This window comes from Monodelphis domestica, chromosome 5 (assembly GCF_027887165.1).
Source record: "Monodelphis domestica isolate mMonDom1 chromosome 5, mMonDom1.pri, whole genome shotgun sequence".
Lineage (NCBI taxonomy): Eukaryota > Metazoa > Chordata > Mammalia > Didelphimorphia > Didelphidae > Monodelphis > Monodelphis domestica.
This window is the reverse complement of record NC_077231.1, coordinates 17,194,664-17,212,848: the sequence shown is the minus strand read 5'-3', so window position 1 is coordinate 17,212,848 and position 18,185 is coordinate 17,194,664. Positions and strand designations below refer to the sequence as shown.

At 33.8% G+C, this 18,185-nt stretch overlaps 1 protein-coding gene across 3 annotated transcripts in view; it reads left to right on the top strand.

The window, feature by feature from the left end:
• Positions 1 to 18,185, top strand: part of TMTC1 (transmembrane O-mannosyltransferase targeting cadherins 1) — a 291,956-nt gene that overhangs the window by 198,288 nt on the left and 75,483 nt on the right. For 2 of the 3 annotated variants that reach the window (XM_056797671.1, XM_007502836.3), the window contains one exon: positions 415 to 528. The exons of the other annotated variant lie outside the window; for it this stretch is intronic. In XM_056797671.1, the coding sequence (XP_056653649.1) occupies positions 415 to 528 (114 nt within the window). The remainder of the gene's footprint in view (positions 1 to 414; positions 529 to 18,185) is intronic. 3 annotated transcript variants of the gene reach the window in all.

Genomic DNA, 18,185 nt, shown 5'->3' with positions numbered 1-18,185 from the left:
GAACAGACATACTAACACACTCTTAGAGCTATGAATTTATCTCTTTATGGTCAGATTTTTTGGTAGCCTTAATTAGTTCAAAGTAACATTCTGAATACAACTATGTGAAATCACAGAGTTCAAATGGACCAAGCAAACTGATAGCATTCTTTTTTTTTTTAACCCTTACCTTCTATCTTGGAATCAATACTGTGTATTGGCTCCACGGCAGAGGAGTGGTAAGGGCTAGGCAATGGGGGTCAAGTGACTTGCCCAGGGTCACACAGCCAGGAAGTGGCTGAGGCCAGATTTGAACCCAGGACCTCCTGTCTCTAGGCCTGGTCCTCAATCCACTGAGCTACCCAGCTGCCCCCTGATAGCATTCTTAAGAAGAGCTATTCACCTGTTTTTCCACTTACTCCCTTTTTTTCTTAGGTCTGGAGTTGAAACTTTGCCCCATAATGCCAAAGTGCATTACAATTATGCTAACTTCTTGAAAGACCAAGGTCGTAATGGAGAAGCCATCTTCCACTACAAAACTGCCCTCAAGTAAGTTCCTTTGTATAGTACTGTTCATTCTTGTGTTGTCTAGATTATTATTTACTTAACTCATTCTATTCTGGTGGATGATGTGGGTTTTTCTTCTTTTTAGTCCTGACAACACATAGGTTCTTTTACATATGTTATTTTTTGAGATGACCCCTTTTGACTGTTTTTGAACCTGTTATTAAATGTTATTAAACTTGAAATTTTTATTCAACTTTTTGTGTTTTCTTATAAAAGCTTCTCAAACTGTCCTCAAATCCAGGAAATCCTTTGACATACACTAGCACTTTCAACCTAGGAAAGTCCTCATTTAACTTTTCACTGATCTAGACAACTTTCCAAGACTTTAAGTTGCAGAGAAACACTGACCTGTCCTGGTAGAAAGAGTTTCCTCATTAGGGAGTTCATTATATCCATGGTTCCTAGGTCTATCCCTATCCCTAGCCATTTAAGCTATGTAATGACATGCATTTGAATGTATGCTGGAAATAATAATAATGAATAATAATAGAATATTATTAATATTAACTATTATTATACTATTTATTAATATAATATATAAATGTTATTATTAATTATTTTATTGTGCACTATACAAATATAATATATCATAATAGATTAATTATGTGTTTACATATAATTAATCTATTATATACATATGTACATACATACATCTATTATATACATATTATATACATAATCTATTATATACCTTATATACAAAATTAATTTATATATAATAATTAATAATAATAATAAATAACCTATATAATGTTATTTGCCAGGCACTATGATCAGTGCTTTATGATTATTATCTCATTTGATCTTCACAACAACTCTGGGAGGTAGGTGCTATTATTATCTTCATTCTACAGATAAGGAAACTGAGGCAAAGAGAGATTTAAATGACTTACCCAGATCATATAGTAAATGCCTGAGACCAGATTTAAATTCAAGTCTTCCTGACTCCAGGCCCAGTGCTCTATCCATTTTACCACCTAGCTTGTAAGCAGGAGGTGGTTTTAAAAAAATATTACCCATTTTCTTTAAATATGAAGTAATTAATAATATAAAACTAATTGATAATTATAATATAATTGATATATTTGATTATATTATTAACTAATGTGAATATAATTAATAATTATATAATTATAATAGTATATAAGATGAAAACACTAAACCTCTCATGACTTGGAAGATATTCTTCTACATGTATATTCATGCAATGAAAAAATGTTATAAATCCCTATTAATTAGAGAAAAGCAAATTAAAACAACTCTGAGGTCCCCACAGCTATCAGATTGGCTATTATGACAGAAAAGGGAAATAACAAAATTTGGAGGGGATGTGGGAAAATTGAGACACTAATGCTTTACTGGGGAAGTTATGAACTGATTCAGCCCTTCTAGAAGCAATTTGAACCTGTGCCCAAAGGACTATAAAGCAATACATACCCTTTGATCCAGCAATATCATTACTAGGTTTGTTTCTCAAAGAGATAAAAAAAAACAAAAAGGGGAAGGACCGATATGTACAAAAATATTTAAGGTAACTCTTTTTATGGGGTCAAAGAATTGGAAAGTGAGGAGAAAGCCATCAACCAGAGAATGACTGGGTAAATTAAGGTAGTAATACCTTGGTAATCATAATTAATTTGTTCCAGAAGGAAGGTTGAATACCAGAAAGGTCAAGTACTAAATGAATTTTTTCCCACAACCAATAATGTAAATTGAATCAATCCATTCCAGACACCCAGAAAACCCAGATTTTTTAGGGCATTATATACATTAATTTAATTTCATTTTATGAAATAAACATTAAAAATACATAGACACAAAAACAGTGAGATTAAATAAAATAACTTAATTTTACCTGTGTTGAGAAGAGTTCATGACCTAAAAGGGTTGTGGGGAGGAAAAATGCCACTGTCTGGAAGAAGAGTTGCCTTCTATGATATCTAGGACAGGTGCCTTCTAGAGTTCTTTCTTTTTCTCTCTTCTGTCCATTTTCACCACTGAGCCCTGGTTGAGAGTCATCAGGTATAAGCTTCAAAAGTAACTTATGCAATGATGTTTGTTTTTGTCTGTGTTTCAGTATTCCTCTAAAGTGGGAAATGGTCTAGTAATTTTAAAAAGTTAAAATACTGTTTGTTAAAGCTTTATCTGGGTGATATTTTGCAACAATGTTTTGCATTTCTACCCATTTTGTGCACATTTTCTTTTTTTCTTTTCTTTTCTTTTTTTTTTAAATTTTATTTAATTAGTCAATTTAGAACATTTTCCCCTGGTTACAAGAACCATGTTCCTTTCCTCCCCTCCCTCCACCCCCTCCCACAGCTGACACACAATTCCACTGGGTTTTACATGTGTCCTTGATCAAAACCTATTTCCATGTTGTTGTTTTTGTGTGTATTTTCTTGATGAATGAAGCAGAGACATCCTCCTTTGTCTCTTCCCCACCTGAAGAAAACTTCCCCCATCTCTAGCTGTTGCTGCTCCTTTTGAAATTCCTGCACCTCCTCAGTGTTGAACTCTTCCTTGTGCATCTGACCTAACACATGATCCTTTGTTTTGGCTAGAATTGATGTACACATATCAAGATTGGGATGCCAAGAAATTCTAGCAAGCAAGCTAAGTACCAAGCAAATGTTGAACACTGGGATGATTTTTTTCTCATCAAAATGCGTTGAATACCAAATTCAAAGAGTTCTGAAATCAAATGCTAAGATTTGACTATATATGATTGTAATCCTGTTGTGCTGTAAGAAATGAGCAGGAGAAGCTCAGAAAAACCTGGAAAGAGTTACATGAACAGACACAGAAGGAAGGAAGTAGAATCAGGAGAACATTGTAGACTATGACAGCAATATTTACAGTGAATAACTTAGCTATTCTTAGCAATAAAATGATCTAAAACAATCCTATAAGACTCCTGATAAAAAAAATCCTGCTTTCAGAGAAAGAACTGATAGAGGCTGAATCCAAACCAAAGCAATTTTTTTTCACTTGCTTTCTTAATTTTTTTGTTATTCAAGTTTCCTTCCACAAAAGGATTAATATAGAAAAATGTTTTACATAATTTCAAATGGGATGAAAATCTTTGTAACACCTAAGCATAGCAATACAACAAATCCTTTCAGTTGCCACGTCTGAGGATGTCTACCATGAGGTACTTCCTCATAAGCCCTATGGAAGCATGTTTGGTCATAGCTTAAGCAGAATTCTTACATCTTTGAAAGTTGTTTTTCTTTACAACATTGTTGTCCTTGAATAAATTGTTCTGCTCACTTCATTCTGCATCAGTTCCTATTATCTAGGATTCTCAAAAATTATTCCACTTATTTTTCTGATACAATAATATGCCATTACATCACTATACCACAGTTTGCCCCACCATTCACCAAATGATAATTTCCAATTCTTTATTTTTCTTTTCCCATTTAATCTCCTTCAGGGACATGAAGTTTGTTTTACTTATGACTCTTCTTTCCCTATCCTCCCCTCCCACCCTGTCTCCCTGTTGAGTTTTTTGCATAAAACTATTTTATATGCATGTATCTGACCTCTTCTGCTGGTCAAAATAAACAGTTTCATCTAATGCTCACTTCCCTCACTTCCATTTCCATGTTAATTACCTCACTTATGATAGCCAGTTCCACTCCATTACTCTTTCCTTTTACCTTAGTGTTTTATTTTTAACCTTCTTTTTTCTTATCCCTTTTAAACTCAATGCATGCCTTGGGTCCTCTCTTTTTCTAATTTAACTCTTTCCATCCTCTTTGAAGACATTAAGTTTTTGAAGAGGGACATTTCCCTTTATTAGGATGTGAATACATCAATATACAGGTTTTTTTCTAATGGCCAATAAATTTACTTTTCTAGATTTCACTTGATTCTTGGGCAAGGCTCTTAGTTCTGATTTTTACTTGCAAGCCCTTTATTTTATTAAAGTTTCATTTAGGCTTGTATTCAGTATTGTGGGATGAGTTATTTTGGGTTAAAAGACTATGTCTTTTGCTGTTTGGAATGTTGCGTTACTAGATCTCTTGTTTATAGTAACTGCCAGGGTTTATGTGATTTTCATTATGATTCCTTGATACCTGAAAATCTTTCTGGCCATTTTTAGTATTTTTGCCTTGATGTAGGAGCTCTGATTTTTATGAGCAACATTCCTGGGACTTTCCCTTTGTAATTTCTTTTAGGAAATGATTGATAGATTCTTTCTGTCTTTAATTAACACACTAATGCTAATAGATCCTAGTACTTTTAATGTGTGATATGTTGAAATAGGACTCAGGCTATTTTTTTTTAATCATGGTTTTCAGGGAGTCTAGCAATTCTTAAATTATATTGCCTTGACTTGCTTTTTTCTCTTTTTTTACATTTGTTATCTTTCCTTTTCTCCTTTTTCCCCCTTTCTTTTTTTTTAAATTTTGTCCTAATAGTTCTTGCTTTCTTTGGCATAGTTATTTTTTTAGTCTATTCTAATTTTCAAGGAGTATTACTTAAGGAAGGTTGACTAGTTTCTTCTCTAAGCTATTTATTCTCCTTCCAATTCCTTCCTCCAGAGTTTTTCTCTCTGTTTTTTATTTCTTGCTTCATTTCTTCTATGTATTAATTTAGTCCTTATGGAAAATCCACACTTTTCCTTTAAGTTTCCTCTTGAAATTGTTTTGTCATTACAGTCTCCCTCTAAGCTAGATTTTGAGAACACTGCTGTATCTTCAATGATTTTTCTATTATTAATTATCTTCTTGGTTCCTTCTACTCCCTCTCAAAGACATAGTAGCAATATGCAGATTACAGTTATGAGCAAAATGCTTTCCCAATAGTCCAGTGAACGTTCAAGGGTTTAGAACAACATCAGAATTCACTAGAACAATTAATAAACCTGGATGATTGCCTCCTCTATTTAAATTTATTTGAATATTTTCCAGTAATATATAATTCAGATTTTAGTTTTAAGATTATAACATTCAGTTGTATGTTTTTTCTGGTTAATTGTTATTACAAGAGGAAGTAGAAAATATATATTTGACCTTTGGCATAGTTGATCACAAATAAAATAGTGAGAATGATAATCAGGCAAATAAATTAGGGCGTATGCACTGACAGGAAATTACAAACTAGTGCATGTGATCTGATAAGAAAATTCCTTAGACTGAAAAGTTGGCAACACTCTTGACATTGAACAGTTCAGTCTGTGCCAGATTAAAAGGAAATGACTGAACACAATTATAAAACTCAACTTTGGCTTTATTAACTGCATCATTAGTTTTATCTATTATGAACACAGTACACTGTTCTTCGGTGCAAACTGGGATATTAATTGAATGGTTCAGCTTAGGAAGAGTGAAATAGAAAAAAAGGTTGAAATTTTTTTTTAATGTCTGTAGTTTCTATTATATAGTTACACAAAGAATATCAATTTATAAAAATTTTCCTAATTTAGCCTTTTTCAGGGCTATTTTTTTCAGGACTTTTCCAGGGCTTTTTCAGGGCAGTTTTTTGACGGATAGTGTTTATTTCGTGTTACAGCATCACTAACCTCTCCAAATGGAAAAGAAATCCTATTTAAAGAGTTTCTTTAGTTATCCTTTGATAAATGAGTCTTCTTGCTCTTTTTTTTCTTTAGCTGATTTCCATTAAATTATTACTTAATAAATGCCTACCAGGCTGATTAAGATCCTCCACAATTTTCATTTTGACCTGCTGAATATTTAATGATCCAGTGACTGGGAGTAGAATAGGATATTAATGTCATTTCCTCCTTTACTACTTTACCTTGGGGAGGAAAAAAACAACAAAAGAAAACTTTAGTTTCAGATCAAGAGCCCAGTAAATGTCATAAGAAAAATTAAATATTTCAAGCATTTAAGTTGTTTTTCAACTTTTGAATTAACTAAAATATTTATGGATTATAGGTCATTTACATTACATCTGATTTGTTCTCTCTATCCCATCCCTCTTTTTCCTTTGACTCACAGAATATGACCATACCTATGATCCTATTTACTTTAAAAAAAGAAAAAAAGTGCTTTACTTTGCTTAATCACTGCAAACTTTAGAGCATACTAAAACATATTAAGTACATTAAATAAATCATCACCAGCTTTTTAAAAGTCTATAAAGCTTTTGATATTTTACAATGGGTCTTCAAAATAGAGTTAGAAATTACCAATCAGTGCTTTGTAAAATTGTGTAGAGGAATTCTTTTTTGAGTAAAAGTTAAAAAGTTTAAAAGAATAACTTTTAGCAAAAGTTTAATAAAATATAAATATAGAAGTTAGAGGAAAAATGAGTATCAGTTTATTCTGACAATTATTGTACCCATAGAAAACTTCTGAATTATTTAGAAAATCCCTCATCTAACTTTTCTTGAGAAAACAAATTCCAGTCTAATTTAAGCATATGTTTAATTTTCAAAGAAACCACAATAGTGGTTTCTTTGCCCATTTTTTTTGAAAATACAAGGAAAGTATATATTTCAAATCTATCATAGGGGCTAGCCAGACAGCACTTGACTGACACCATAGGAGTTGACAACCTTCTCCAGTTCCTGTCCTTTATATGTCCTTGTTTGCTCTGGGTTCGTTGTTTTAAGGTGAACTCTCTTAGTATTTCAATTCTACCCATAATTCAGATTAATGAGAAACAACTGTATTTTTGACTTTACTCTAAGTTCTTCCTAGCCAGGAGCAAACAGTTTGGGATATATTAAAAGTACCAAAAAAAAAAAACACAAATCAAGTAATACTGAAAAAATAGTATTTCTACATAGAAAAGGTAATGCTAAGCAATAACAAATCACAGAATGATTAGTCAATTGTGATGCAAATGTTGTCTTTGTGAGGATTAATAGTATGTCATTTTTCATGTCACTATTGGTTTTTCTTCTTCCTGGTGGTCTTTGTCTTTGAGCAATTCTTTCCCTTTTGGGCAACCTACATCTGCTTTTCTTGCCATAGTAATTTCTTGGGTAGCCATTAACCTGCTATTCTTGTGCCTGGTAAGGGGAAGATACCAGCTGCCTTTGAAGATCTTATCAGTCCTTACAGCAAAGGAAGAAAAAACATACAAGAGGGAGATGGCCCCATCTCAGGCATAGGTTTAATTGGGATTAAAATAAGCATTTGAGTTAATTTGGATCTTAGTAGCTAAGGACAGAGTAAGGATACTGAAAATTTGCTTTAAGGCCAGCTGTAATCTTGGGGAAGGAGTCAGTGTCCCGATTGGGATCAAATGGAACTCAATGAATTAAGGAGGGTTGCATCTTGTGTGTACCCAAGTGACAAATATAAACAAGAAGATGAAATATTTGAAGATTTGTGAAGGGAAATAAAAGACCTTAAATTAAAATTAAGTAAGTCAGAGCACCAAGAAAAGATTGTAGCAGTAGTAAAGGAGTATAGAACACCAAGACAGGTCTGTAACCAACAGAGAGGCTTTAATAACCAAACCCCAAGATGTTACATGTGTGGGAAACAGGGTCACTTGATGCATGACTGCTGGTCATGGGAGCAGATACTGTATTCAATTCCAATCCAATATCATGCCTAGGAGGCTAGAATTTTTAGCTTCCAGCCAGATGGAAGAAGTATACCCACACCCCTAACTCTCTATAGAGCTCAGAGAGTAGTCCTTACAAAGAAACTCATACCTTTAGTGTATCCATGGAGGTCTGCATCAACAACTAATTAGAAGACTTTTTATAAACATACAATATGAACCCTTGACTGACAGGAAGCAATCGTATGAGATCTGTGCTTTCCCTGAATTGAATGGAAGGAAAAACTCTTGCATTCTGGATGAAAGAAAGTGGACTTACATGCTCTTTACTGATCATACTTTAAGGGAGTGTGACACCAAAAAACAGCTATCCATTTAATGAAATTCAGCTTTTTTTCCATAAACAATGCAGCATTTGCATTTGATTAACTGGAGCACTGAGTAATTTTTACTTAATTATATACATAGAAGATATTGCTTACAGATCATTATCAGTGACCAACATAGCCCCCTTAACATATACTTTATATCATCAATACTTTCCTCAGCATGCCCACATTTTTCTTTCCTTTCTTCAAACATGCTTATTTTAATATGTGAGATTTCAGTGACAGCCTTTTCTCCACCCAGTTTTTGAGAAGAAAAAAAAAACAACCTCAGTATTGTAGTTAGCTTCAAACACACTTGACTGTTTCAAAGGCAGAGAGATTTTAGGTAGATATAAAATGACATAAGTGTAGTATAATTGCAGAGAGTGTCTGCTACATGATATTTTGGTCTGAAATTTTATAGCAGAAATTTTAATAGCAAGTTGACCCCATTATGAAAGTTCTTACTGAATTTTGTCTGATTTTAATTTAGAACTGGTTTCATATTAGTCATTTATTTCAAAAGTTCCAAGATCTTGATAAATAAGAAAAAAGCTAATTTGGTTTTCAAAATATTTTTCTTTAAACAAGACAGTAATTCCTGTGATATGTCATCAAGGAATGAGTATCATGGAGAATTTCCCTTTCTGTCTTAATATACAACACCCCTTAAGTCTTTTTTAATGTAATTGATGGGTTTTTGTTTGTGGGAAAAAAAGATTTCTGGATTAGACTTGAGGTGGTAATAAACTCTCTAACCATTCTTAAGAGTAATAAATCACTATTTGATTGTATCTAATAGGAAATATTCTTTGTCAAAGAATAAATATGGCAAAAGGACCAGAATGAAATTGTGCTCTAAAGTTTATATATCCTAACTATCACATAATTAGCATTGTTCCTCAAAGAAGTCCATTTAGAATAATTGTGATAATTATTTTAGTAGGGAAAGGTGGGCTCATTAGGGACTTCCAGTGAGAAGCAACAGAAAAATATCAGCACATATCGTCCTCCAAATGGCTTTCTTTTCCCTGATAGTCTGACATAAATTTCCTCTTTGAACAGATAATAAACTTTCATATGGGTCTGGTAAATCTGTGTTACTTGGCATCATTTGTTTTAGTAGAAACCCATTTGTTCTTGTCTCCAAATTAAATTTATCATGTTGGATGACAGGAGGCAGGTATCAAACACATAGATGCAATTGGAGATGTGTGAAGAAGCATAAATACTTCTTTTTTTTAATTTTATAATATTTTATTTGATCATATTATTCATTAAAGACAAAGATCATTTTCTTTTCCTCCCCCCTACCCCCCCGTAGCCAACGCATGATTCCACTGTGTATTATATGTGTTCTTGATTCGATCCCATTGCTATGTTGTTAATATTTGCATTAGGGTTTCCTTTAGAGTCTCTCCTCTGTCATATCCCCTCAACCACTGTAGTCAGGCAGTTCCTTTTCCTCGGTGTTTCTACTCCCACAGTTTATCCTCTGCTTATAGATGGTGTTTTTTCTGCTGGATCCCTGCAAATTGTTCAGGGACATTACACCGCCACTAATGGAGAAGTCCATTACGTTCGATTTTACTACAGTATATTAGTTTCTGTGTACAATGTTCTCCTGCTTCTGCTCCCCTCGCTCTGCATCACTTCCTGGAGGTCATTCCAGTCTCCATGGAATTCCTCCACTTTATTATTCCTTTTAGCACAATAGTATTCCATCACCAACATATACCACAATTTGCTCAGCCATTCCCCAACTGATGGGCATCCCCTCATTTTCCAGTTTTTGGCCACCACAAAGAGCGCAGCTATGAATATTTTTGTACAAGTCTTTTTGTCCATTATCTTTTGGGGTACAGACCAAGCAGTGCTATGGCCGGATCAAAGGGTAGATATTCTTTTGTCGCCCTTTGGGCATAGTTCCAAATTGCCCTCCAGAATGGTTGGATCAGTTCATAACTCCACCAGCAATGAATTAATGTCCCTACTTTGCCACATCCCCTCCAGCATTCATTACTTTCCTCTGCTATCATGTTAGCCAATCTGCTTGGTATGAGGTGATACCTCAGAGTTGTTTTGATTTGCATCTCTCTGATTATAAGAGATTTAGAACACTTCTTCATGTGCTTATTAATAGTTTTGATTTCTTTGGCTGAGAACTGCCTATCCATGTCCCTTGCCCATTTATCAATTGGAGAATGGCTTGATTTTTTGCACAATTGATTTAGCTCTTTATAAATTTGAGTAATTAAACCTTTGTCAGAGGTTTCTATGAAGATTTTTTCCCAATTTGTTGTTTTCCTTCTGATTTTAGTTACATTGGTTTTGTTTGTACTAAAGCTTTTTAATTTGATGTAGTCAAAATTATTTATCTTACATTTTGTGATTCTTTCTATGTCTTGCTTGGTTTTAAAGTCTTTTCCCTCCCAAAGGTCTGACATGTATACTATTCTGTGTTTACCCAATTTACTTATGGTTTCCTTCTTTATGTTTAAGTCATTCACCCATTTTGAATTTATCTTGGTGTAGGGTGTGAGGTGTTGATCTATTCCTAATCTCTCCCACATTGTCTTCCAATTTTCCCAGCAGTTTTTATGAAATAGTGGATTTTTGTGCCAAAAGCTGGGGTCTTTGGGTTTGTCATAAACTGTCTTGCTGAGATCATTTACACCAAGTCTATTCCACTGATCCTCCTTTCTGTCTCTTAGCCAGTACCAAATTGTTTTGATAACCACTGCTTTATAGTATAGTTTGAGATCTAGGACTGCAAGTCCTCCTTCCTTTTCATTTTTTTCATGATTTCCCTGGATATCCTTGATCTTTTGTTCTTCCAAATGAACTTAGTTCTGGTTTTTTCTAATTCAGTAAAGAAGTTTTTTGGTAGTTCAACGGGTATGCCACTAAATAAGTAAATTAATTTGGGTAGGATTGTCATTTTTATTATGTTAGCTCATCCCACCCATGAGCAATCAATGTTTTTCCAATTATTTAGATCTAGTTTTAGCTGTGTGGAAAGTGTTTTGTAGTTCTGTTCATATAGTTCCTGTGTTTATCTCGGCAGATAGATTCCTAAGTATTTTATATTGTATAGGGTGATTTTGAATGGTATTTTGGTTTCTAATTCTTGCTGCTGAAATGGATTAGAGATATATAGAAATGCTGATGACTTATGCGGGATCATTTTGTATCCTGCAACTTTGCTAAAGTTGTTGATTATTTCAAGTAACTTTTTGGTTGATTCTCTAGGATTCTTTAAGTAAACCATCATATCATTCACAAAGAGTTATAGCTTGGTCTCCTCATTGCCTTTGCCCACCTCCCTAAACTCTGAGGAGTTCTGATGGGATTAGTTCAACTGGATTGGTCTGGTTGTGCCTGAGGCAAGGGTGAGACTGGAGCCCGATGGAGGGACCCAGCCACAGCCTGTTTCTCCCCAGCTTCCTCCCCGCTGTCCAAGCTGGATGATCCGAGCCCTGTGCCTTGCTGCTCACAAGGTAGACCCTGCAAACCAGCACCTTTGCCTGCTCAGAGTTTCCCGCTGCTGCTGGGGGCTCAGCCCTCTGGGTTGTGGGGGAGGGGTCCTGGGACCTTCGCTCTGCCTTCCCCTTAGCCCTGAGTATTCTCGGATTCCAGCTTTTGGGGTGTGTACCTTTTGATTTGAGTCCAGAAGGAGGTTTCCCCTCTTCTGTCCTATTGTTCAGATTGAATTTCAGTGCCCTAGGAGCATTCAGTCTGTATCGGTAAGGCAGGGTCTTCAACGAGGTCTGAACCTTTGCTGCTTGCTAAGCTGCCATCTTGACTCTGCCCCCCCCCAATTGGAAGTTAAATAATCTAATTTTTTAAAACTGGTGGGTCAAAGAACAAATCATAGAAACAGTCATTGATTTCAATGAAAAGAATGACAATGAGGAGACAACATATCAAAATTTATGGGATACAGCCAAAGCAATACTCAGTAGAAAATTTATATCCCTCAATGCTTGTGTCAATAAAATAGCGAAAAATCAGATCAAAAAACTGGGCATGCAACTGAAAAAAATTTTGAAAAAATAACAAATTAAAAATCCCTAGTTAAAGACTAAATTGGAAATCCTAAAAATCAAAGGAGAAATTAATAAAATTGAAAGTAAAAGAACTATTGACCTAATAAATAAGACAAGCTGGTTCTTTGAAAAAACAAATAAAATAGAATATTGGTTAATTTGATTTTTTAAAAAAAAGGAAAGAGAATCAAATTACCAGTATCAAAAATGAAGAGTGATTTAACCTCTAATAAAGAGGAAGTTAAAACAATTATTAAAAGCTATTTTGCCCAATCATATAATAATAAATCTGATAATCTAAGTGAAATGGATGAATATTTATAAAAATATAAATTGCCTAGATTAACAAAAGAGAAAATAGAATACTTAAATAATTGCATCTCAGAAAAGGAAATTGAAGGAGCACTCAAGGAACTCTCCCCCCCAAAAAAATCCCAAAGGCCTGATGGATTCACAAGTGAATTCTATCAAACATTTAAAGAAGAGTTAATCCCAATACTATACAAATTCTTTGGCAAAATAAGCAAAGAAGGAGTCCTACCAAATTCTTTTTGACCCAAATATGGTGCTGATACCCAAGCTAGGAAGACCAAACACAGAAAAAAATTACAGACCAAATTTCCTTAATGAACATTGATATAGAAATCTTAATAAAATACTAGCAAAGAGACAACAGTGATATGTCACAAGGATTATTCACTATGACTAAGAAGGATTTATATCAGAAATGAAAAACTAGTTTAATATTAGGAAAACCATCAGCATAATTGACTATATAATCAAACTAACAGAAGTCACATGAGTATTTCAATATATGCAGAAAAGGCCTTTGACAAATTACAACACCCATTCCTATTGAAAGCACTAGAAAACAGAGTACTAAAAGGGCTTTTTCTTAAAATAATAAGTAGTATTCATTTAAAACCATGAGCAAGTATCATCCACAAGGGGATAAGTTACATATCTTCCCAATAAGATCAGGAGTGAAGCAAAAATGCCCATTTATCATGTCTATTATTTAATGTTGTAATAGAAATGCTAGCTATAGCTATTAGAGAAGAAAAATAAATTGAAGGAATTAAAGTAGGCAATGAGGACACTAAGCTACCACTCTTTGTGGATGATATAATGCTATACTTAGAGAATCCTAGAAAATCAACCAAAAAAACTTTTTTCAAAGTTGAAGGAAACAAAATAAAGCTCCATAAATCATCAGTGTTTTTATATATTTCCAACAAAATTCAGCAACAAGAGTTAGAAAGAAAAACACCATTTAACACCACTCTAGGCAATATAAAAATATTTGGGAATCTATTTGCCAAAACAAGCACAAGAATTATATGAACACAATTGCAGAACACTTTTTACACAAATAAAATCAGAACTAAAAAACTTGGGGAAATGCTTGTTCATAGATAGGCCAAGCCAATACAATAAAAAATGACAATCCTACCTAAATTAATTTACTTATTTAGTGCCATACCTATAAGATTACCAAAATACTATTTTATAGGACTAGAAAAAGGCCACAAAATTCATTTGGAAGAAGAAGTGGTCAAGAATATCAAGGGATTAATGGGGGGGGAGGGAGGATGAATAATGGTGGCCTAGCAGTGACAAATCTTAAACTACATTATAAAGCAGAAATCCTCAGAATAATCTGGTACTGGCTAAGAAATAGAAGGTTGAATCAATGGAATAGACTACTGGTAAATGACCTCAGCAATCTACTATTTGATAAACCCAAAGATCCCAGTTTTAGAGATAAGAACTCACCATTTGATATTTAAAAAAACTGCTGGGGAAATTAGAAAACAATGTGGAAGAAATTAGGTTTAAATCAATATCTCATACCCTATACCAAGATAAGTTCAAAATGCATATATGATCTAAATGTAAACAGTGATAAGTAAATTAGGGAATGAAGAGTAGTTCACCTGTCAGATCTATGAAGAAGGGAAGAATTCATGACCAAATAAGAGATAGAGAACATTATGATTTGAAATGAATAATTTTTATTATATTTAATTAAAAGGTTTTACATAAACAAAACCAATGAAACCAAGGTTAGAAGAGAAACAACCAGAAAAAAAATTTTATAGCAAATATCTCTGATAAACGTCTCATTTCTCACATATATAAATAAAAAGTCAAATGTATAAGAATATGTCATTTCCCAATTGATAAATGGTCAAATGATATGAATAGTCAGTTTTCAAATGAAGAAATCAAAGCTATCAATAATTATATAGAATGTTCTAAATCTCTCTTGATTAGAGAAATGGAAATTAAAACAACTCTTAAGTTCCAACCTAGCAGTTCGACCAATATGAGAGTAAAAAAAATAATAAATGTTGGAGGGAATATGTCAAAATTGAGTCACTAATGCATTGCTGGTAGAGTTGTAAATTGACTCTGGAGGGCAATTTGGAATTATGTACAAAGGGCTATGAAAGAATGCAGTGATCATGCAATGATCAGAATGCAATGAAAGAATGATCCAGCAATATCATGACCACGTCTGTATCCCAAAGAGATTTTTTATAAAAGGGAGGGGGGACCTGTTTGTACAAAAATATTTATAGCTGCACTTTTTGTGGTGGCAGAGAATTGGAAACTAAAGAGATGTTCCTAAATTGGGGAATGTTTGAACAAAATGTGGTATATAATGTTGATGGAATATTATTGTAATATAAGAAATGATGAACATGATGATTTCAGAGAGAACTGGAAAGACCTATGTGAACTGATGCAGAGTAAAATAAGCAAACATTATATATAGTAATTGAAATATTGTGGAATAATTAAATGTGATAGACTTTGCTACTAACAGCATTAAAATGATTCAGGACAATTTTATGGGAATTAAGAAAAAGAGAAAAAACTTTTTTTTTTCTGGAGAAAAAAGTGTTGGAGTAGAAATGTAGATGAAGATATCACTTGTTTATTTGGATATTTGATTTGAAATTTTGGTTTTATAAGATTATTCACTTACAAAAATAAATAATATGGAAATATGTTTTGTGTGATAATACATATGTAACCCAGATTGAATTGCTTGTCAACTCCAGGAGAGGGAAAGAAAGAATGGAAGGAGACAACATGAATCATATAACTTTGGAAAACTTATATGGAAATTTGTTATTAAAACAAAATAAAGGCAAATAAAAATTCAGTGTCGGGTTGGAGGGAGGAACACAAATTTAACCAAAAAATAAATTAAATTAAATACATATATTTTTTAAAAAGGTGAAATATAAAACTTGACCCAATCTATTTTTAAATTGGGAGAAAAAATAATTGTTAAGGCAACTTCTAAAGGAAATACTTTGAGGCAAATGGAGAATTTCATTGAAATGTTTTTGTCATTAAAAGTTTATTTAATCAATCTGTTTATAGTTGAAACCCACTTAAATTCTTTTTAAAAATTAATTAAGAATATTTTCCCATGGTTACATGATTCATATTTTTCCCTCATCTCTCCCTGAGCTGATGTGCAATTCCACTACATTATACATATGTCATTGTTCAAAACCCATTTCCATAGAATTAATAATTTGCAACAGGGTGATCAAAATCCCCAATCATATACCCATCCAAACATGTGATCATTCATTGAAATTTTTATAAATTCTGACAATATACATGCTTTTTTACAAAAATACGAAAAGTTAGGATTTTATGAAATTTCTTCTCTGATAAAAATATGGTCTTGATATCCAAAGAACTGCTATTCAAAACAGAGAAAGAACACTAGACCAATATCCCTAGTGATTATTAGCACAAAATTAAAGTTAGTAAAAATAAGCCTACTGGACTTCTGGATAAACATGGCAGCAGTCTAGACGCAGGACTCTCCTCAGCACCTAACAATATAGACTACCTCAAAAGACAAAAAAATCCAAATTCATATGAACGAAGGGACTCTATAGTAGGGTACAGAATTGAAGGTACATGGGATTTGGGCATTTCCACACTATAAGGAGGTGAAAAATCTCCCACCAAAACGCGAGCTGATCTACCCTCCCCCAATCCAACTACGGAGCCAGAGTCAGAGCCAGCACATGCTAGAATCAGTGAGTGAGGGGCACCACTAGAGTGAGTAAGGGGAACCTCTAGGTCCTTGGCAGCTTACTAAGACCACCAAAGACCTACCCCTAAAAGCAGATACACCTGAAACCCCAGCAGGCTAAAGAGCTCAGACCGAGGGCTGGCCTCAGGAAAAATCCTTGCTCCTTAGCTCCATACACAGAGAACCTGCCCATCTCACTCAGATTTCTGACTGGAAAGAGAAGGAAAAAACCACCACAGTGGTGGCAAACTGCTCAGGAACAACAACTTCCCAACACCAAGAAAAACAAGAAGGGTTGAATCTGGATAATTTTCACACAGGAAAAACACAGGCTACCGAGGAAATAGAAAAGGATAAATACAAATAAATGCAACAAAACCTTCCCCCCAAAATGGAAATTGTCCACAAGCTCTTGAAGAATTTAAATTGGAGCTTATCAAAAAGATGGAAGCAATCTGGCAAGAAAAGTTGGAAATAATTCAAAAAGAAAATAACAGTTTGAAGGACAAGAACTCCCAATTGAAGAAACAGCTGGAAGCCACGAAAAGCAGGATAGATCAAACCAAAAAGAAAAAAATCAAAAAGATTATAGCAGAAAACCAGTCCTTGAAGACCAGAATTGGGCAATTGGAAGCTAATGATGTTTAAGAACAGCCAGAATTAATAAAGCAAAGTCAAAATAGAAGAAAACATAAAATATCTCACTGACAAGATCAAGAAAACAGATCATGAGTCAATTTGAGAACCATTGGTCTACCTGAAAACCCAGAAATTAACAGAAATCTTGACATCATACTACAAGAAATTAGTCAAGAAAATTGCCGTGATGTTCTTGAACAAGGGGGCAAAATAGACATTAAAAGAGTTCAGAGAACACCCTCTAAACTAAATCCTCAAAAAATAGCTCCCAGCTAATTGCCAAATTCAAGAGCTTTAAGGCTAAGGAGAAAATTCTGCAAGAAGTCAAAAAAGAGACAATTCAGATACCAAGGAGCACCAATCAGAATCACACAAGACCTGGCAGTTTCCACACTAAAGGACCGCAAGGCTTGGAATATGATATTCAGAAAGGCAAGAGAATTGGATCACCTCTCCATCAAAACTGACTGTATACTTCTAGGGGAAAGTATGGACATTCAACAAAATAGAAGCTTTCCAAGTATTTGTAAAGAAAAGACCAGAACTAAGTGGAAAGTCTGATATCCAAATACAAAGATCAAGAGAAACATGAAAAGCTAAATAAGAAAGAGAGGGAAAGGGGGGAAAATGTTTTTATTCAAACTTTCTTCTTTAAGGGCTACAGTAAAATCAAATTATTTATATTAATACGTGGGGAAAATGTTATTTGTAACTCTCAAACTATATTCAATATTATAGTAATTAGAAGAATCATTCACAGGAAGAGATTGGGGTAATAAGTGCTATAAGATGATATGCAAAAAAAAAAAAGAGAGTGGTGATCAAAGATGGCACCAAGAGATAGTTGAAGAAATAAAATAAATAAAATAATCTTTATCACACAAAGATACACATGGGAAGGGGAGAGGAAGAACACATCTAAGGAGAGGAAGAGAGTGCTAATAGGTAATACTTAAACCTTACTCACAGTGAAATCAATTCTGAGAGGGAAGAGCATCTAGATCCATTGGGGTCTTGAAT